Here is a 22,109-nt window from a genome sequence, read left to right as displayed (position 1 = left end):
TAATTTTAATAATAATAATATATAATTTAATTGAACAAGAAAATTAAGTAAATAAGTAAATTTATAATTTTATATTCCTTTATATTTACTTCTGTATTTTATATTATTAATTAATCATACAGTTAAGAATTATTAAATGTATCACATTAATTTTTAATCGCTCTATTTTTTATTTATCTTTTTAATTATTTTTATCTCTATCATTTTCTTTTAATTTTAATAATAATATATAATTTATTGAACACAAAAGAATTCAAAGTAATATAATTTTATATCCCTTACATTTACTTCTGTATTTTATATTATTAATTAATCATACAATTTAAAAATTATTAATGTATCACATTAATTTTTAATTGCCCTATTTATATTTTTTTATTCATCTTCTTAATTATTCTTTTCATTCCTATATCATATATTTATATTTTTCTATCCTGATGAAAATATGACATTTTTATTGCATTTTTTAAATTTTACTTTTAAGCCAGATAAAACGAAATATCAAATAAGAGCGAAAGCATGGGGTGGTAAAAAAAAAATCACTTGCGACATCTTCGAATTCACATAGACGTATCCTGTGTAGATTTTTTTACCTGGAAAAAGATTCTTGGCACTCTTCTTCTAGGATATATCTTCGACACAATGGACACACGTACGTCGCGGTGCACTGCGGAATACGGTCGTGCGGGCGTAGCGTCGCGTACATTTATACGTGCAGAAAATAGAGTAAGGTGCCGCGCAAGCGGTCATTACGAGTCATCGAAGGGCATCAGGGTAGCGGTCAAGAGGCGGCCGGACTTTACGCTCGACCGACCTCTCTTCGCGATCGCCGGTACAAGAAGTGTGCTGGCATACATATACATACGGACAATACGGACACCGCGATTTCCTTTCCGACGATGGAATTCGTCTGATTTCCGGCAACTATCCAATTTCGCAGTCTTTGCATGTCGACAATTATAAATGTACGATTACGGAGAGGACTCTTCGAAAACTAGAGCGCAAAATATTCGGCGGAATATAAGTAATAAAATTTAAAAGAACAAACTATAATTATATATATATATATATATATATATGTATGTATATATATAACTACGAAATATCTAAATGAACAAAGTATAATAATTATATAAGATTGATTTTCTATATACAGGGTGTCCCAGAATTAGTGGTACACTCTTAATAGCAGATTCCTGGGATTATTTGGAGACAATTTTTTGCCTCAGCAAAAATGTCGAGACACCAATAACTTTCGAGTTATAAGTGATTAAAAATAAAGGGTTTTTCGCAAACTAATTGTAAGTATTGTGGAAATAAAATATTAACAAAATCACATTCTTCAATTAATTTCAAGTAGAGTTTACTTTAATAGAATTTTAATTTAAGGCTTACAATTAATTACAAAGATACATGATGGCAAAAATTGAGAACATGCAAAAAATGATGGCCTTCCTCGACATTTTCGCTGAGGAAAAATTATCTTCAAATAATCCCAGGAATCTGCCATTAACAGATGTACCACTAATTCTGGGACACCCTGTATAATATCCTACTTTAAATAATGCATTGCTATTATATTTTTCGAAAACCAAGGTTTCCATTGAAAAGTGTTTCTTAAAAGTTGTAGAATTTCAAGGGGGACGTCTTGTCGTAAGCATAGTCTTATTCCAGGTGTGGAGGCATTTTTGAAATTTCAAGGTCATCATTACTTTTTCAAAATCAGAAGTACCATAAGTTTTTTGCATAAATCGAGTCCTCGTAATATTTGGCATAAAAAATTGTTAGAGTAGAATAGTCAAAAACGAATGGTTTACAAGATATTTTATGCTTCATTCTGATACATTTTTTTAAATATAAAATATCTCGTAATATTTCATCTGTTTTCGATAATCTTATCTTAATAATTTTTTGCATAGAATAATGAAATCAATTAATTGATATATAAAAACATATAGTTATTTTAAAAAAAGGATATACAGTTGCACATAGCAATTCTTTTTTATTCACAAGAGTATGTTTTTTATACCAATTATTTTTCTACGCAGAAAATTATTAAAATATGTTATCGAAAAATGAATATATCACGAGATACTTCATATTTTTTGTCAAAATGTGTTAGAATAAAATATCTCGTAAACCCTTCATTTTTCGACTCTTCCACTCTAACAATTTTTTACGCCAAATATTACGAGGAATCGGTTTATGTAAGAAAATTATGGTGATTCTGTTTGAAAAAGTAATGATGACCTCGAAATCTCAAAAATGTCTTTCTACAATTTTTGCCTGATACATTTTTTTTCTAAAACCTCGTCATTTCGATATATGACTGTTCAAAATAAAATGGGACACCTTGTATATATATATGTCTGAGAAATCGCTATTTCCCTAATGTTTCAGGTATTTTCGTTTAAAAGTCAGGTAAAATAAGAAGAGGTGCAGCTTTTTAAAATAAGTTTTCTTTACTGTATGCGCTTTCTAATATTTTTTATTCATACGATTGTAAAGGTTTATCACCAAGAATGGTTTTTCAAGCATTTAAGGCTTCTGGCTCCTTGCCGACCATGTCGAAATCGTGACGTCAGAGGCGAGAAAACACACGCTAAAATTTCTTAGATGCCATTTCGAAATAAAAAAATATTTCGATGAAACAGCACTTCAGATGGCTTTAGCACATTCTTAAAAAACCCCGAAAACTATCCTTTCCCCTTTATAATCAATCAACAGCTGTAAAATGTAATATTATGAAGCCCAGTCCGTCTGGTCTTTGCACATGCGCAGTCATTCCGCATGTCAAAGTCTGATATCTCGATCATTTTACAGATGTTGATTGATTATAAAGGGAAAAGGATAGTTTTCGGGGGTTTTTAAGAGTGTGCTAAAGCCATCTGAAGTGCTGTTTAATCGAAATATCTTTTCATTAAAAAATGGCATCTAAGGCCGGTATTCATAGTCCGTTCTTATATTTAAGATCGTCTTAAGATCTCGTTCAACCAATCAAGTGTCACGTCTGGGTGATCTCCCTTCTCTCTCTATGCCTAGGCTAGTGAGAAAACGGGCGCTCTCTATTTTTGTGAGGCAACCTGCTTACACCGGCTATACCTCTGGGACGCCGAGAGCTAGGACCGAGGTTACGGATCTAGGGAATGTTGTAGGTCACAGGAGTGGGGTATTAGTTACTAGTTGGGAGTATCGAATCTATTAGCGATATCTTCGATGTCGTTTAAAATAGTTATGACTTGATCGAAAGTTATTTTACCATTCAAATATTCATAGATCAAATTGAGTATTAATTGGTAAATTGTATTGCAAATTAAGCCTTGAAGTTGTTTATTCATCTGGATGATAATAATAATTCAGGGGCTAATTAATAAAATGAATTTGATATTTATTTAATCGTCTGTGAATTCGACGCTTATTTGAGCACCAGGGATATGAAGATTATCTAAGCAGACTATGAGTTGATCGATATCAATAGTTCCTTCTAAAACGTCAGTTAGTAGCCCGATAATTATATTTATAATTGAATTTGCATCATCGTTTGTTAATCCTTGGACGTCTAATTCAGTAGATCTGGGTAGCATTTGAATTAATTAGTAGAGGCAATGATGAGAATAATATATTTAATGCACATATGATTAAGTGTACATACATCAATAATTTAGATAATTGTCGTACTCATCTATTTCTAAAGAATTCTCGGGGAGTTGAGTTTTTAGCTGAGAGATTAAATCGTTAGATTGAGATTCTTCTTGATGGTTATCTGCAGTGTAATTTTCTTTTAAATAGCGTATGTTCTGACACCATTCAGAGAATAATATTAATTCTGGAGAGTATGAATCTAAGCCTGACGGTAAATTTATTACAGGCGTTATTTCGTGCTCGTTTGTTAAGCTTCGTGGAGTATTAGTTTGAGAAGATGAGGTTTTTAAGCGACGCAATGTATCGGGAGAAAATGATACTATTTCACACGATTTGACACGCGGCTTATTTTTAAGTGCTTTACGCTTAAGCCAGCGTAAAGTCGATATAACGCGGGCTTCGCGAGTTTTCAAGCCGGCTCGATGATTCCTCCTTTTCCGACGTGCTTTTCTGTCTCTCGGGTTGCTCATCTACAAGGGGTTATATAGTCGGAATGAAGGGCTTATAATGAGTTAGATAAGAACTATCGTGAGATAACATGAAGGGTGAGCTTGAGGAAGTGAGATATCAATATTCGATACGTCTATTCATTTGATCTTAAATACAAATTCAAAAGGAAGGTCGATGGTTAAGGAGAATGTCTTCGGGCATACGAAGGATGCCTGTCGTCGACGATGGAAATAACGTAGGGTGTTGATGGGAGCTTTGTCACCAGGCACTATCGCTGGGTGCTCGACAACGAAAGGAAGTTGAGGAAATGGCAGAAAGTTGCTTGTGCCTACGGTAAAAGTATGCGTTGCAACTATAGGTAAAATGAGGATTGGACCACGTCCAGAGCGAAATTAATTCTGGAATTCTATTTAAGAATTCTTACGCGATATCTTGTCTCTTGTTATCGATATTATTAGGCGAGAGAAGGTAATGAGAAGTTGTCTTCGGGCATACGAAGGATGCCTATCGTCGACGATGGAAATAACGCAGGGTGTTGAGGGGAGCTTTGTCACCAGGCACTATCGCTGGGTGCTCGACAACGACGGGATGCTGAGGAAATGGTAGAGAGTCGTATGGACTTACGAAAGGTACGTCCAACGGCTAGAGGTAAAGTGTGGATTGGACGACGTCCGAGTGATATCAAGAGTACTGTTTCTACACGTTAATATTGCTAGTTTCTGATATTGATACCTTGAATAAATTATGGAAAGGTAGTTGGATTCTAATTTGATAAATACCGATTGACAACGGGAAACTGTTAGCTGCATGCAATGCTTAACAGTGGATTTCGTTTATTTGTTTTAGGAGAAGGTAGTGATTGAAAGAGAATTGTCAGTCTAACGTAACTTAGAATTAAAATTGGCGTGTTAAATAGTCTGGGTAATTATAAGTACTTACCTTGTGATAGACTGTGAACTTCAGGCAGTGGATCGTAATACGCTCGTTCGCCTTCTTCCCTTCTCTAGGACCTCGGTCGCGGGATGTTTAGCAAAATCAACGTATTCGAGTTTTGAAGCACAAGAGTTCTTTATTTAACTTTTACTTTATAATTCTATGCGCGACTAACAATTTGAGTATGTCGACGCAGTTGACGGCAAACGCGTGACTTTATACAGAGTATCGTAAGGCTACAGAAATTATGTACTGTAGAGCTACGGTGGGATCTCGATAATGAGATGCCGTAGAGTTACGGTGAGATGCTAATGATGGTATGCCGCAATGAAGTTAAGAATTAAGGGTTTATATACCCATCAAATAGAGAAAAATCTGAGTGTCGTGTGCAATTCCCTTTTGGTGGGGATTTCTAAGAAAGACGTTTTCTTGGAATATGTCACAATAAATTGTACTAAGAGGTCACGATACGGTGACCCGCAGGAGCGAACGCTCTAGGTGTCAACTATCAATTTACGAGTTTTAGATAATCTGGACCGGATATCGAAGTTAGGCGGTGAGCTTGAGATGAGGAGCGACGATTCCAAGAAGTGTCTAATTTATTATTCTTTTGTGGTTTGAACGCTAGCATCCGATAACGCGAGGGAGATAACGGACGGAAGCGGCTTGTCACCTACGATCGGCACTTAATTACTTGCTGATTGTGAGCTGATTTTAGAGGGGTCTGCGCATAGATACATGTTAAAGTTTCTTGTAGTTCGCCAAATATTCATTTGTACGTTTATGGAATCATTTCTTATATAATTTATTTTATGTTATTAATTGGAATTCTTAATGATTGATAATTTATAATAAAACTTGAGTTTAATGCAATAGGGTAAGATTAAGTTATTTCTAAATTATAGAATTATGATTCCATAACGTAATATCGAGACTTTCTTGTTCTCGTTTGACTTAATTCTATAATAAAATATTCTCTTTAATTATATCCACTTGGGCCTTATTTATAAGTCTCTTCATTTAATAATTTACTCAATAAATCTTAATAATCTTGGGTTTGTTATCGAAATCATTTAATGACTGAAATAAGGCTTCGTAAATATAATTGCGGATGAAATCTTAAAATATTAAGTGTTTGAACACTTTTAGTAATTCATCGAATGCTTGTCGCAGGCTTGTCGTTACAATGCATCGCAAGATAAGGATTTATGGAACCTTCCTCATAATAATTCTGTCAGTGATTAAAATACTTCTAAAACTCATTACTATAAGTCTTAAATTGTTAAGTAAAGTTCGACAAGTTATTATGTTTCTGATTCCATAAATAATATTATTATATTGTTTAATTAATATTGAATATTCATATATAAGTGGGTTAGTCATGATTAAAATATATTCTTATTGCTAAGGGTTAGTTTCATTTAATAATAACTGGTTAGTTGAAGTATACGCTCAGGGGTCTCGGATGACGTTTGATTGGTCGGATCGCTAGTTCCTGGTAGCGGCTAGTTAGAACTAGATAACTGGAGACCCTAGATTTGGTATGGTTAGTAATTAATAATATAAATGCTTGATTTTAGTCTAAACAATTATATGTAAAGAGGAAAATCATTAATTATCCTTAAATTTTAAGTATTGGCGCAGGAAAAACAGTAGCGCGCAAAAATATGGTTTTGCGAAAATGACGGGACGTTACACCTCCCCCCTTATTTAAGAACAAATTGCGATGTATTCGAAGGAATTTGTTCGAGATCTTTTAAACGATCTCTTAAATTCTGATATGAATTAATATCAGAAACATTATTAGTAGTTGCTGATTCGATGTTGGATGAGGCATTATCATTTGGTCTTGAAAACCCATTAATGATTACGGTAGGTTCCCTGGAGAGGTCTTCAGGAGCAGAAGGTGACGGTGGTCCCTTGGCTGGTTTTTTATTATCGGTCCTATCGACAGGTCCTCGTGCGAGATGAAGTAGTAGATGAGTGAGAGAGCTCCAAATGGCTCCAGCCAAATGCATGCTCCATCCATAGGCGGAATGTAAGGCATAACCGTGAATAGCTGTATCGACGAAGACTTTTATGATGCGAATAATTATTAGAATGCCAAGGATTCCAGCGGTTGCGGATCCGAATGAAATAAATCCGGTCCATACTCGTGAGGCGGCACTCTCGGCAATTTTATTGAGAGAGGCTTCGTCCAATAAATTATACATGGAGACAGCGTCGGAGTTAATGGAGTATCCCGTAATTCCTCTTGCAATTGTATTTAGAAGAGCGGGTTTCTCTGCGGGGAACATAATGTGATCCCTCAGTTTTTCTATATCTTCTTCGGAGTATATTCCGCTGACAGCGAGGGCTCCTGGCGTCAAATAATCCCAGGTTAATGTCGTCATTGGTTTTAATTGTTGCGGAGGTAACTGTCTGATTTGAGGTTCAGGTGTAAATTGAACCCATGTATCCTCGATACGGTACATAGTTGGTAATTCAAAACTGCATTCCCTTTGATTTCCATATTTAGAAATTATCCGGGATTTCGGGGTGAGAAACAAGGAAGTGTTGCGGGTGGTTACAGGTAATTCCGTGTAACATTCCTTTGTTTTCCTTACTACAACATCTACAGGTATGCATTTGACGATGTGCGTGGTTTCCCCGGTTGTAACTGCCATATAGCCGGGTCCTTTCATAAGGCGATATGCGAATTCATCTGGTTGAAGAGTAGCGAAAGACAGGGCGTTGGTGATTACCTGTCTTTCTAATTCGCATTTTTGTTGCATAACATTATAATATAATGAAGTCATTTGTTGTCGGATGTGTTTTTCCACATACACGAATTTAGAATTCATATATGTGAATATATCCAGGTTGTCCACGGGGATGATACCTCGGCTGGCGAAGGTATCGCCTTGCTTTGTCTCTAGGATAAAGAGCTTAGGGTGCTCTGTGCGAAATAAAGTGTATCCGCACAAGGGTTGTTCTTTTGTCTTCGTAAGTGCGAACGTGACGTCCTGCGTAGTCAGACTATAAATAATTGGAGAAAGAGGGTTAGTTGAATTATCTGTAATTTTAGTTGCTAAACCCTCATAAAGAACGTCATATTGATGGAAATTGCAAGCAGATGTTGGCAAGGATTTCCAATACGAGTATCCGTTTTCGGAATCGATGCAAAATCCTTCGCTCAAGAGACAAATGGTTCCGGATTTTAATATTATTTTTCCGGAGTTTAATTGTACGGGAACGTGCGATGTCCTCAAGGAGATCTTGACGACGGCTTGAACAACGACGTTGTCCCAGGTTCCGTAAGGGTCGGAGTACTGAGTGCCTTTGCAGGTTCCGTCGTTATTAGTGCGTCCGGCTAAGGTGAGACTGTGATAAGTAGTCTGATTAGCTCTTAGTCCGTGAATGATATTGCTATCTCCGAGAGAGAATGTTCCATCTTGGAATGCCCTTCGGCACACTGTATATCCGGTTTCGTGGATATAATCTGCCTTTCCGTTATGGACTATGGAGACATGCGAGTGCATTCCGCAGTGGTAAATTGTCCGTGATATTTCCACCTTGCACTGGATGACTTCTGCATGATTGTAGTCCGAGAGTTGTAAGAGTTGCATGTAGACGTCAGTCGAATTGGGTTTCCGTATATCAAGATTGCATTCTCCAACATCGAGCAACGATACCGAAGTAATATTCAGGTGTTGTCCGCCACAATCGAATCCAATAAGAGCGTGAATCGGATTAACGAGAACGAGAATCGCGAAGTACGACAACATGTCTGTAATAATGCATAGTGAAGTATATATATATAGATATTCTTAATCTAATTGTTCGTGTATGTGATATTGCTTTAAAATTATGGTTATATGTGTATGTTTGTATTCCTATAGCTTTGTAATCAAGTAGGATATATATATATATGTGATTATTATTGAATATATATATATTCTTATTCTAATTATACGTAAATATATATATATTGTTTTATTATTATTTTTTTTTGTGTGCTTTTTGGGTTTTTTTTTCTTTATATATATATCTATATATATATATAGTATATGAGGTATCCTTTTGTCACCGAGTAAAGTATGGAATTATAATAGATTATATGCACGTTTTATTCTAAAATTATGAATATGTAAATTATTTTTTTCCTTTTTTTTTTTTATATATATATGCTATATGTCTTATAACTTTATTTTGCAACTGAGTAAGATATAAGAATTGTACTTGGGTATATATGTACGTTCTATACTTAAGATATATATATTTCATTAAAATTACTTTAATTAGATCAGTTAGAACCAATGCGTAGATGTTAATTATTTAGGGTGAAGCTTATCGTAGCGAGGAATATATACTATATTAACTTACATAGATGCTTAATGATAAAAAAAAATTCTCTTCTCTCTTTTTGTTATTATTTTTTTCGAGGACGCTTTCGTATTTTGTTAGTTCTCTGAATCAGGCCGCCAAGCTGCGAGGGTCTGATATTGCATCCATATGTGTAGTTTTTCGCTGGGAAAGGTTGTGTTTTAACGTCTTTGGTAAGTTAGAAAGGGCGTGTCAAGTCGTAAACATATCATAGGTAGAAGTGTATGTGAGTAGAGGGGGAATGGGAGGAAAAAGAAAATGGTTTTCCACGTGCAGGTCAACGAAGAAGAATCGCACAGTCGCACTTTAGTTTTTGCAGTGGTAAGAGTGTTGTGAGAAAAGAAAAATTTATAATGGAAATTGAAGTCCCGTATTCGAAAACGAGGGTGGTGATCAGGCGATTACCGATAATTCTGGTGATGGAGTTTGATAAGGAGAACGTAAGTAGTTATTCATGAATGTGTATGAGTCTGTTTTATTATTAATGCTATTACCTCTGATATTAATGATATTTGATATTTGCTTAATAATTTGGAACGGGGCGATCGAGATAGGGAAATATAATAATTAAGGGTTTTCTTTCTCAGCCCGACGTTATTCTTTCTGTGTATCAATACACGAAGAAGGATCGCGAAGATCGGCGAGTGAGAGCCGAAGAGAGACGGCGCTGGGAGGCTTTCCTGGAGGAGGAAGGGGATGATATTTTCTCCCTGAATAAATTATTTGAGGAATGGAGCGAGGAGGAGAGATTGTTCAGAGAGAGATTTCTGATCACCGATGAGATGCTCAGTAAGTTCTTTTAAAAAATTTTTTTTTTTATGACGCGGTTTGTTAATATATAATTGATAATTCGATGTATGTAACCTTTATTTGTTTGTTAGAGGACGACTGGGATTGTGGACCACCGTGGAGGGTATGCTTGTGGAAGAACGTAGTGAAGATGAGTAGACTACGTGCTGAAAGAAGGGTGCAGAGAATGATCGATTTCGCGGCGCCGGTGAGGAGGTGTGAGGACGCGGGGTACGATGATTTTGAAAACGCGGAGTACCGTGAAGAAGTTTTACGCCAAGCGGGATTCTATAAGAATTAGGTAAGTAAGCTTTCTTTTACTTTGTTTTGCCTTGGGTTTATCTCATTGCTTGACATTACATTATTTTTGTGCATTGTTTCAGAACTGCCTTGATAGCGTCATCGATTCAGGTTATTCTGAAGAGCGCGCGCGTGATCGCAAATGTTCGTATATATTTTTAATAGTTCTTTTATAATAATTATTATCGTATGTATTTTACGTAATTATTAAAATTATGCTTATCGAGAAACTGCGTTATTTTATTTCATACTGCCTTCATAAGTACTTTATATACTCGTAAGATTAGAGGAAACACCGTAGAAGCATTTTATTGTTTATGATTAAGATTCATTAATTAAAATATATATATATTCTTATGATTTAAATCCATATATATATGATTCGTAATAAGATTGAAAGAAGCTTAAGAATGCACTTTGTTATATTATTATCGTATTAATTATCGTATATATATATTTTATTATTTTTTTTTATTATTTTTTTTTTATTTATTAAATAGGACGAGCACTTTATTATCTACGATCAAGATTAAATAAATCAGATATTTGTCAGCCATATTTGCTTAAGACTAGTTATTTGTCGTAATGTAATTGTTTCGCCAGAATAATTATAGTAGTAAGATCGAAGGAAGCTATAAAGAGACATTTTATCATTTTATATATATAAGATTAAATAGATAGGACACTTTATCGTATTAGGATTAAATAGATAGGACATTTTAAAGTTACTTAAAGTATAGTATATTTTCCAAAATGTTTTCGTTCAATGTCTTCATTAAGTATTAAAATACTTAGAGTTAAAAGTAGTAATATAGAATGTATATTTTATATAATTTTAACGATATATTATCATTTAATATATATATATGTATTATCTCTATAAATTTGAACACTAATAATGATTAAATGCTGCGTATAATTTTCATATTACGTTTTAGACTGTACGTTTAACGAAATGTAGTATAACTAGTTACTGTATCTCCTAATTTTAGTTAATTACGCGGAATTGCATTTGCCTTGGACTTAAGTATTTATAAGGTTATAATAAAGATATAATTTATTCTACACTTTGTTATAGATTAGTGATTTATTTGGTTAATAAATGTTAAGCTAGAGACCGTTTATAGAATTGTTTTAGTTATGACTAGATAACTCATCAAGGTTAGAATATAGGTTACATAGGAGTATGTAAATGTTAGAAAATAGATTTTGTTTTAGTAAATAGATTATTTGGTTATTAGGTTGGGGTTCTCAATTCAATTTCGAAGCCAGTGTTGTTATCGTACACCGAGAGGTAAAGAACATCCAGGGTAGCAGTGTCCAGAACTAGAAGTGCGATTTTGTTAGAATAGTATGTTTTAAAGGCGTTCATGAATTCTATATAAGCGATAAAGCAATCGTTACATTGTAAAACAGAGCGTTTTTCTATGGCTATTTCGCTGCTGCAGATTTGACAGTCGGCAGGGCTCATATCTCCGTCTATAACTCCGTGACCAATTATATGTTTATAACCCTTTGGGGTTGTGTGGTTATAGCATTTAATACAAAGTCTATTGCCACTTTCTTCAGCTTGGTAGCCAGATATTCGTAGGCATTTTATTTCATATAGTTCTGGAAAATGCTTTAACAAGGGATGTGGGTTGTATTTAAAATTCTTCCCGATGCACATTTTGCAATTAGTAAGTATAGCGTTAGTACTTATTGTTGTTAAAGTTTTTTTTTTATGCGTATAAAGTGGAAATATTTAGTACGGTTGTTGCATTTAAGCAGAAATTAAGATGGTTTATTAGAAATGGAAAATTTGTTAATTAGTTAATTAATAAAAGATGTCAGGTGATCCGTAAAACAGTATTGATAAAAAGGAGAACTGTTTCCACCTGAAGTTGATCCGGGGCCTTAGGGGCAGTTCGTAGTCACAGACGATGGAGAGCTGTTAAAGAGGATAACTGCTTTAGGCCCTGGAATAATGTTTCGTTGGCGCTGCCAACATCTGTAAACAAAGATGATACATGTTATTTTATCCTGGTTCAACATGTGCAATTTTTAACTTGTTAACGTGAACAATTCTGGGTTTATTTTTGACTAATAATTTGACGTTGCACTGCGGTAGAACTTCTATAATTTCATGGGGTCCGGTATATTGGTCGGCGAATTTTCCTTTTGCAGGTTCCTTTAGTAAAAATACACGGGATCCTACTTGAAAATTTTGTTCGTTAACTTTTCGATCGTAATAATGTTTACTTCGTTCTTTAGAGTTTATGAGGTTTTTGCGTGCGTCTTCTTGTGTGTCATGTATTCTGTTAAATAAATCAGTCAGATAATCTCGATAGGTAGTCTCTAGATTTCCTTCGACAGGTGGGTGAGCGGAGGGTAATCGGGCTATTCTACCGAAGATTAATTCAAATGGTGGGTATTTAGTTCCTTCATGAACACTAGTGTTATAAGAAAACATTGCCATGTTAATATGACTATCCCAGTCTCTCTCTTTCTGGACCTGAATTTTAAGATATTCTGTCAGTACATGATGTGATCTTTCAAGAGAACCGTTAGATTGAGGATGATAGGCGGTAGTTTTAAAGTGTTGTATATTAAACATTTTAGCTAAATTTCGTATGAGACCAGAGAGAAAATTAGTTCCTTGGTCCGTAAGGATGGCTTTAGGAGCGCCGTATATGCAAATGAAATTTCTAGTGAGTGCAATAGCAATGGATAAAGAATTAGCTTCTCTTAAAGGAACGGCTACAGAATATTTAGTCAATAAATCTTGCATAGTTAATATATATTGATTTCCAGAATTTGTTATAGGGAGAGGACCTACTATATCGAGAGCTACTTTGTCGAATGCGGCCCTAGGTGTATCTGTAATTACCATGGGTTGTCTTGTTTTTACACGTGTTAATTTCTTTAACTGACATTGACGACACCTCTGAATAAGATGCTGTATATCTTTTTTCATAGTGTTCCAATGATAATAAGGTCTTAATCGGTTATAAGTTTTAGTTACTCCTTTATGACCACCGTGAGCGGAGGAATGATTCTCGATAATGAGCGTTTCGCGTTCTTCGGCAGGGGGAATTCGAACTAAGTTTTCGCAGACTGTAATGTGGATGGGTAATTCTCTCAAAAATTCTTGAATTTGGCTAATCACGTATCGCCATGGTATATCGTCGAAACGATCAGTTTTACTGATACTAAAGGAGGCTAAACGTAATTCGGTTACGGCATCTAAAAGGGAACGCATACAATTTTTTAACGTTTGTTGTTCTAAGCGCGAACGATTATTTAATCTTATAGGAATGGATATTAATGTTTTTGATTTAACTGTTTGTACATTTACTCTTTCAAACGTGAGGTTCTCATATACAGGTAGTAAATTTGCTTGTTGATATTCTTTAGCGCCGTTATCATAAGGAGTTCCATCCATTTGAATAAAAATTACGTGATCGTCTTTTTGTCTTAATAAACAGTCGCGGCTTTCGGTTACTAGAATTAAATCTGTTTCCCGTGGTTCTGCGAGTTGGAGTACTTCTTCATATATGTGATCTCCTTCGCGTAGGTCAATAACTGTTCTTCGTTTATTGTCGCCGTCTTCGCTGCTGTCGTCGTCACTGGAATATTCTTCTACTATTACGTCAGGTTCCTGAGGATGTGGATTAGGTGGAGGAGTCTTAATAACTTCGCAATAAATATTAGGGTTATTAGAAACAGGTTCGACTAATGATTCGTTTGGAGGTTCATCATACTCGTGATTTACGAATAGAGGAATGGCGAGATTAATAGGTGGATTTCTGGATAAAGCATCTGCATTATTATTTAAACTCCCTTTCTTATATTGTATTTCGTATTCGTATTCAGCCAATTTTGTTCTCCATTTCCATAATCTGGAGGAAGGGTCCTTAATAGAATGTAACCATACGAGAGGTTTATGATCAGTAATAATAATGAATTTCTTTCCGTATAAATAAGGTCGAAAATGATTGACGCAATAAACTATGGCTAAGCATTCTTTTTCGATAGTAGAATAATTTTGTTCGGCGTTATTTAACACGCGGGAGGTATAAGCGATAGGTAAATCTTTTCCGATTTGCCCTTGACTGAGTACTCCTCCGACAGCATATCCGGATGCGTCGGTTGTTAAAATGAAAGGTTGAGTGAAATCGGGATATTGAAGTATAGGTTCAGAGCATAAAGAGCGTTTTAGAATGTCGAAAGCCTCTATTTGCTTTTGTTGCCAATTAAACGTATTATTTTTCTTTAGTAGGTCTGTGAGTGGTTTAGCGACCTTGGAAAATTGAGGGATAAATCGTCTATAGTATCCAGCTAATCCTAGAAATTGTTTTATGTGTTTTTCATTTTTCGGAGGGGGAAATCTAACTATAGATGCTATTTTCTTTGGATCGGGCCTGACTCCGTCATCTCCGATAATATGACCGAGGTACGCTACTTCGTGATGTAGAAATTCGCATTTATCGGGTTGTAATTTTAAATTCGCGTTTCTTAATCTTTGCATCAATTTATTAAATTTAATTTCATGCTCTTCTAGAGATCTGGCGTAAATAACTATGTCGTCCATATATACGAATAATTCATTACCCTGTAATCCAGAAAGAACATTATCCATTAATCTTTGAAAAGTCGCTGGAGCATTTTTTAGACCGAAAGGCATTCTTTTAAATTGATAATGACCGTATGGAGTTGAAAATGCGGTTTTAGGGGCATCTTTAGGAGCCATGGGGATTTGATGGAAACCGGAGGCTAGATCGAGAACAGAGAAATATTTAGCGGATCCTAATTGATCTAAAATATCAGTTATATTTGGGAGAGGGTATGCGTCTCCTATGGTTTTTTCATTGAGACCGCGATAGTCGATGACCATTCGCCATCTTTTATTTCCCTGCGAATCTGATTTTTTGGGTACTATCCACACGGGGGAATTATAAGGGGATGTAGAATATTCGATTAAATTATTGGATAATAATTCATTAACTTGTTTATTGATCTCGTCCTTGTGGACAGGAGGAAATCGATATTGTTTCGTATGGATAGGGATCTCGTTAATAGTGGGTATGAAATGCTGAGTGGCGTTAGTAGCTCCGAGATTATCGTCAGGAAGATGAAATCTGTCGGCATGATTATGAATTAATGATTTGACATTATTGAACTCCTCGGAGTTTAAATGTTCTAATCGTAGAAGCTGCATGGTAGCAGATGTGCGATCGCAAGAAGCTTCGTCATTGCGAACTTCTTCGAGATATGAAGGGTTATTAATATATAAAGGAGAAGTCGTTACGAGCCCTCGGGTTGCAACGACTTGGGTAGAATTGTCTTCAAAATCTAATTGATCATTATGAATCACTGGGTGCCCTAAGGTTGCAGTGATATTTTCGTATCTAACCTTTTCATTGCATTCAGAAGAAGGACCATCGGTCGTCTCATTCCCTCGGGTTTTGACGACACCGTCTGGGATCGTGGATCCAGACGTATCCGCAAAGTCAAAATCTTCTAATTCGGCAGAAGGGACCTCTACGTGATAAGCACGGTCAGAGGTATTAATAATGGGTAGGTAAGCTTTACCGTTAATATTAGAGACTATAGCTTCTCCGAGATATACATCTTTGTTATACACGAAGCGAGGTATATATCCGTATGATTTATCTGGGTTAGTGATATTAATGAAAAAGGGCGAGACGGATCGCGGTCCGACGCGGAGAAAACTTGCCTCTGAGAATGGAATTCTAATATCGTCGTAATGTAAGCATCGATTTTTATAATCGATAGTAGCGGCGCGTGTTTTCAAAAAGGTGTTTCCTAAAATTCCATCCTGAGGAAAAGTGACGGTATCAGGAATTATATGAAAACAGGTAGGGAGACCAAGAAAATTTATAACAACGGAGCCTAAAGTCGGCATCACTTCTGAAGATAGTCCCTGAAGAGCTAGGACATCTTCTTCGCGAATTTTTATTTTTCGATCAAGACAGTGTCGTTTTATGAGATTTACTCCAGAGCCTGAATCGACCATGAAGAGGCAGTCTCCCTGAAGATCTGGGGATGAAAGGACAACAGTGGGTAAGCTATGGGGTTTTGCTTTTTCTTCTATTCTTCCAATACTGGTGATAAGGTACGAGTCGGGCTTAGAGGTCGCACTGTAGTAACTGGTGCGCGTTGGAGAAGAGAAGGGCGTCCCGGTTGAGCATCGTTCCGGCGGGCGCCAATTGTTACCGGAACGCTCTGGGCGTTTCCCTGATTATTGTTACTGGTAGAAGGGTGAGGAGGGGAAGAATTATTTCCGAGGGAGCGTCTGTACGCGAGCTTGCGACATTCGTCAATAAGATGTCCGGGGTTTTTACAGTAGCGACAGATTTTCTCGGTAGGGTAATTAGGTCCGGGTTGTCCTGGGATAAGAGGTTGTATAAAGGGGATATTATTTCGTGATGATTTTGATAGAGAGGATTGTTGTGGATCATGAGTTATTGGTTGTTGCAATGGTCCGGATCTATTCGAGAAATCAGCGCGAGGGGGAATGTTAGTTCTATGCATGGAAGTAGCCCGTTTGCGCGCATTTTCTGCTTCTAGAGTTTTTGATAATTTTATAGCGGTCTCGAGGACGTGGTCGAGTGAGAAGGCTCCTTCTAATTTAACTCTAATCAACAAATCAGTAGGGAGACCGTTAACGAAACTAGTACTAACACTACGGTCGATGGTATCTTTGGTGGATTCGTCGATTTCTCCGTAACAGTCGCTTTCTCCGTCGATTATAGCTGCACGTAATTCTTTTACTCTGGCTATATAATCGAAAATATCTTCGTTAGGTTTCATATAGATGTTTGCGAGTTCACCGCGATACTGATCTACAGATTTATTTGGACCGAAAATAGCTTTTAACTGTTTTGTTAATGAAAAAACAGAGTTATATTCTCTTCCTTCTACTGCGGAGTAAGCATGTCCTTGTAATTTATTAATTATAAGTTGCACTAAGTAATGTTCGTGATATTGTGGTATTAATTCGCGGGCACGTTCGCAGATTTTACTAAATTGAAAAACAGACATTTTGTGTCCGTCGTATTTAGGGATAGAATCGACTACGTCTTTAAAACGGATCGGAGAAGGTATGTCGACGGGACTAGTCGCATGAGTGTTTTCTGAAGGGAGGTAATCAAAATGAGCTCTTCTTTGATTGGATGCATCAGAAGTCAGACTATTATTAATACGTTGATTTAAAATCTCTACTTGTCTGGGTAAAGCACTAAGGTGAGAGATTTGCTCAACTAAGGTAGTTAATATTGAGTCATGCTGGTCGTCTGATTTTTTTGTTTCGATTTCTCGTAATAGTGCTTTAAATTCGTCTGTCTTTTCCTGTAGTAATTTGTGTTGTTCTTTGAGTGATTTTTCTTTTTCCGTTAACATTTGACTAAAAATTTCAAGTTCGGATCGTGATACACCTTCCTCAGCCTCGGAGGGAGGATTAGAACCTTGCGATCGTGTAGTCGGCATGGCGCACTTACCTTAGAGAGAAATAAGAGGCTGAAAGAAAATATATTAATAAGATTAGTTACAGTGTTCGGTCGCTTAATCGGGACCGAATAGATGTCGAATTTTATAGATTTTGCGACGGGGATCTGTACGTTCAATTGTTTTGTAATCAGGATATTTGCATTCGAATTCTATTGGCGTTGGGTTGTAATCGATACTCTTATTTTCGTTAGATAGTGGTTCGGGGTCGTTTGTATTATTAGTTAAATTGTATAATTTGGTAAATAAGGGAAGGGGATTTTGGAAAGAGGAGATGGTTTCTTTGATCTGGAAATTAATCCTTTTAATTTGAACTCGACGCCCGCCTTTCCTGGGCATGAGGGAAAATAAAATGTATTTGAAATTTTAACTTATTTCTCAACTGTTGCCACACTCTTCGTCAGCGACAGTTGGTGTTGTTGCCACACTTCGTCAGCGACAACTAAGTCAAATCTCAAATCAAGATAATCATTTAGGAAAGGAATTGAATATAATTGAAAATTCAATCGTAATCGTCTGTTGCCACCCTCTTCGTCAGCGACAGCGATAATTGTTGCCACACTTGTCAGCGACAATTTGATCAAATTTCAAGTTACACTCGTTATTCACTTTCGATTTAAATCTTTAGAATTTTAACGCGAAAGAGGATTAATTCCTGAGACCTTTACACAGGAGGATCCTTATCAGTCCTTTAGGCAATCCCACCGCTGCCACCAAAGTTTTTTGGATTGTCACGTCTGGGTGATCTCCCTTCTCTCTCTATGCCTAGGCTAGTGAGAAAACGGGCGCTCTCTATTTTTGTGAGGCAACCTGCTTACACCGGCTATACCTCTGGGACGCCGAGAGCTAGGACCGAGGTTACGGATCTAGGGAATGTTGTAGGTCACAGGAGTGGGGTATTAGTTACTAGTTGGGAGTATCGAATCTATTAGCGATATCTTCGATGTCGTTTAAAATAGTTATGACTTGATCGAAAGTTATTTTACCATTCAAATATTCATAGATCAAATTGAGTATTAATTGGTAAATTGTATTGCAAATTAAGCCTTGAAGTTGTTTATTCATCTGGATGATAATAATAATTCAGGGGCTAATTAATAAAATGAATTTGATATTTATTTAATCGTCTGTGAATTCGACGCTTATTTGAGCACCAGGGATATGAAGATTATCTAAGCAGACTATGAGTTGATCGATATCAATAGTTCCTTCTAAAACGTCAGTTAGTAGCCCGATAATTATATTTATAATTGAATTTGCATCATCGTTTGTTAATCCTTGGACGTCTAATTCAGTAGATCTGGGTAGCATTTGAATTAATTAGTAGAGGCAATGATGAGAATAATATATTTAATGCACATATGATTAAGTGTACATACATCAATAATTTAGATAATTGTCGTACTCATCTATTTCTAAAGAATTCTCGGGGAGTTGAGTTTTTAGCTGAGAGATTAAATCGTTAGATTGAGATTCTTCTTGATGGTTATCTGCAGTGTAATTTTCTTTTAAATAGCGTATGTTCTGACACCATTCAGAGAATAATATTAATTCTGGAGAGTATGAATCTAAGCCTGACGGTAAATTTATTACAGGCGTTATTTCGTGCTCGTTTGTTAAGCTTCGTGGAGTATTAGTTTGAGAAGATGAGGTTTTTAAGCGACGCAATGTATCGGGAGAAAATGATACTATTTCACACGATTTGACACGCGGCTTATTTTTAAGTGCTTTACGCTTAAGCCAGCGTAAAGTCGATATAACGCGGGCTTCGCGAGTTTTCAAGCCGGCTCGATGATTCCTCCTTTTCCGACGTGCTTTTCTGTCTCTCGGGTTGCTCATCTACAAGGGGTTATATAGTCGGAATGAAGGGCTTATAATGAGTTAGATAAGAACTATCGTGAGATAACATGAAGGGTGAGCTTGAGGAAGTGAGATATCAATATTCGATACGTCTATTCATTTGATCTTAAATACAAATTCAAAAGGAAGGTCGATGGTTAAGGAGAATGTCTTCGGGCATACGAAGGATGCCTGTCGTCGACGATGGAAATAACGTAGGGTGTTGATGGGAGCTTTGTCACCAGGCACTATCGCTGGGTGCTCGACAACGAAAGGAAGTTGAGGAAATGGCAGAAAGTTGCTTGTGCCTACGGTAAAAGTATGCGTTGCAACTATAGGTAAAATGAGGATTGGACCACGTCCAGAGCGAAATTAATTCTGGAATTCTATTTAAGAATTCTTACGCGATATCTTGTCTCTTGTTATCGATATTATTAGGCGAGAGAAGGTAATGAGAAGTTGTCTTCGGGCATACGAAGGATGCCTATCGTCGACGATGGAAATAACGCAGGGTGTTGAGGGGAGCTTTGTCACCAGGCACTATCGCTGGGTGCTCGACAACGACGGGATGCTGAGGAAATGGTAGAGAGTCGTATGGACTTACGAAAGGTACGTCCAACGGCTAGAGGTAAAGTGTGGATTGGACGACGTCCGAGTGATATCAAGAGTACTGTTTCTACACGTTAATATTGCTAGTTTCTGATATTGATACCTTGAATAAATTATGGAAAGGTAGTTGGATTCTAATTTGATAAATACCGATTGACAACGGGAAACTGTTAGCTGCATGCAATGCTTAACAGTGGATTTCGTTTATTTGTTTTAGGAGAAGGTAGTGATTGAAAGAGAATTGTCAGTCTAACGTAACTTAGAATTAAAATTGGCGTGTTAAATAGTCTGGGTAATTATAAGTACTTACCTTGTGATAGACTGTGAACTTCAGGCAGTGGATCGTAATACGCTCGTTCGCCTTCTTCCCTTCTCTAGGACCTCGGTCGCGGGATGTTTAGCAAAATCAACGTATTCGAGTTTTGAAGCACAAGAGTTCTTTATTTAACTTTTACTTTATAATTCTATGCGCGACTAACAATTTGAGTATGTCGACGCAGTTGACGGCAAACGCGTGACTTTATACAGAGTATCGTAAGGCTACAGAAATTATGTACTGTAGAGCTACGGTGGGATCTCGATAATGAGATGCCGTAGAGTTACGGTGAGATGCTAATGATGGTATGCCGCAATGAAGTTAAGAATTAAGGGTTTATATACCCATCAAATAGAGAAAAATCTGAGTGTCGTGTGCAATTCCCTTTTGGTGGGGATTTCTAAGAAAGACGTTTTCTTGGAATATGTCACAATAAATTGTACTAAGAGGTCACGATACGGTGACCCGCAGGAGCGAACGCTCTAGGTGTCAACTATCAATTTACGAGTTTTAGATAATCTGGACCGGATATCGAAGTTAGGCGGTGAGCTTGAGATGAGGAGCGACGATTCCAAGAAGTGTCTAATTTATTATTCTTTTGTGGTTTGAACGCTAGCATCCGATAACGCGAGGGAGATAACGGACGGAAGCGGCTTGTCACCTACGATCGGCACTTAATTACTTGCTGATTGTGAGCTGATTTTAGAGGGGTCTGCGCATAGATACATGTTAAAGTTTCTTGTAGTTCGCCAAATATTCATTTGTACGTTTATGGAATCATTTCTTATATAATTTATTTTATGTTATTAATTGGAATTCTTAATGATTGATAATTTATAATAAAACTTGAGTTTAATGCAATAGGGTAAGATTAAGTTATTTCTAAATTATAGAATTATGATTCCATAACGTAATATCGAGACTTTCTTGTTCTCGTTTGACTTAATTCTATAATAAAATATTCTCTTTAATTATATCCACTTGGGCCTTATTTATAAGTCTCTTCATTTAATAATTTACTCAATAAATCTTAATAATCTTGGGTTTGTTATCGAAATCATTTAATGACTGAAATAAGGCTTCGTAAATATAATTGCGGATGAAATCTTAAAATATTAAGTGTTTGAACACTTTTAGTAATTCATCGAATGCTTGTCGCAGGCTTGTCGTTACAATGCATCGCAAGATAAGGATTTATGGAACCTTCCTCATAATAATTCTGTCAGTGATTAAAATACTTCTAAAACTCATTACTATAAGTCTTAAATTGTTAAGTAAAGTTCGACAAGTTATTATGTTTCTGATTCCATAAATAATATTATTATATTGTTTAATTAATATTGAATATTCATATATA

At 36.2% G+C, this 22,109-nt stretch overlaps 2 protein-coding genes across 3 annotated transcripts; one reads left to right on the top strand and one right to left on the bottom strand.

Annotated features, from left to right (window-relative positions):
- The first annotated feature begins 4,612 nt into the window (after window positions 1–4,612).
- LOC145941990 (uncharacterized) lies at window positions 4,613–10,629 on the top strand. 2 transcript variants are annotated; one of them, XM_083048440.1, is made up of 4 exons: window positions 4,613–4,721; window positions 9,978–10,179; window positions 10,272–10,480; window positions 10,563–10,629. In XM_083048440.1, the coding sequence occupies exons 1-3, from the start codon at window positions 4,692–4,694 to the stop codon at window positions 10,478–10,480; spliced, it is 441 nt and encodes a 146-aa protein (XP_082904566.1). In that variant the 5' UTR covers window positions 4,613–4,691; the 3' UTR covers window positions 10,563–10,629. The 2 variants fall into 2 exon arrangements, with proteins under 2 accessions (XP_082904566.1, XP_082904565.1); XM_083048439.1 differs by lacking the exon at window positions 4,613–4,721 and adding an exon at window positions 9,251–9,830.
- Window positions 6,732–8,795, bottom strand: LOC145942095 (uncharacterized). Its single transcript, XM_083048583.1, has one exon. The coding sequence runs from the start codon at window positions 8,790–8,792 to the stop codon at window positions 6,732–6,734; it is 2,061 nt and encodes a 686-aa protein (XP_082904709.1). The 5' UTR covers window positions 8,793–8,795.
- Window positions 10,630–22,109: the final 11,480 nt, after the last annotated feature.

This window comes from Prenolepis imparis, unplaced genomic scaffold (genome assembly GCF_030444845.1).
Source record: "Prenolepis imparis isolate NDT839.2.m4 unplaced genomic scaffold, iyPreImpa1.0 SCAF_10, whole genome shotgun sequence".
Classification (NCBI taxonomy): Eukaryota; Metazoa; Arthropoda; class Insecta; order Hymenoptera; family Formicidae; genus Prenolepis; species Prenolepis imparis.
Note: the sequence above shows the minus strand (reverse complement) of the source record. Positions and strands in the feature narration are given on the sequence as shown.

Excerpts from the sequence above, each read along its gene's own strand:
- LOC145941990 (XM_083048439.1), top strand. The coding sequence starts at position 9,744 with ATGGAAATTGAAGTCCCGTATTCGAAAACGAGGGTGGTGATCAGGCGA. Across the intron at positions 9,831-9,977 it reads TGGAGTTTGATAAGGAGAAC|CCCGACGTTATTCTTTCTGT; the intron begins GTAAGTAGTTAT and ends TTTCTTTCTCAG. Across the intron at positions 10,180-10,271 it reads GATCACCGATGAGATGCTCA|AGGACGACTGGGATTGTGGA; the intron begins GTAAGTTCTTTT and ends TTTGTTTGTTAG.
- LOC145942095 (XM_083048583.1), bottom strand. The coding sequence starts at position 8,792 with ATGTTGTCGTACTTCGCGATTCTCGTTCTCGTTAATCCGATTCACGCT.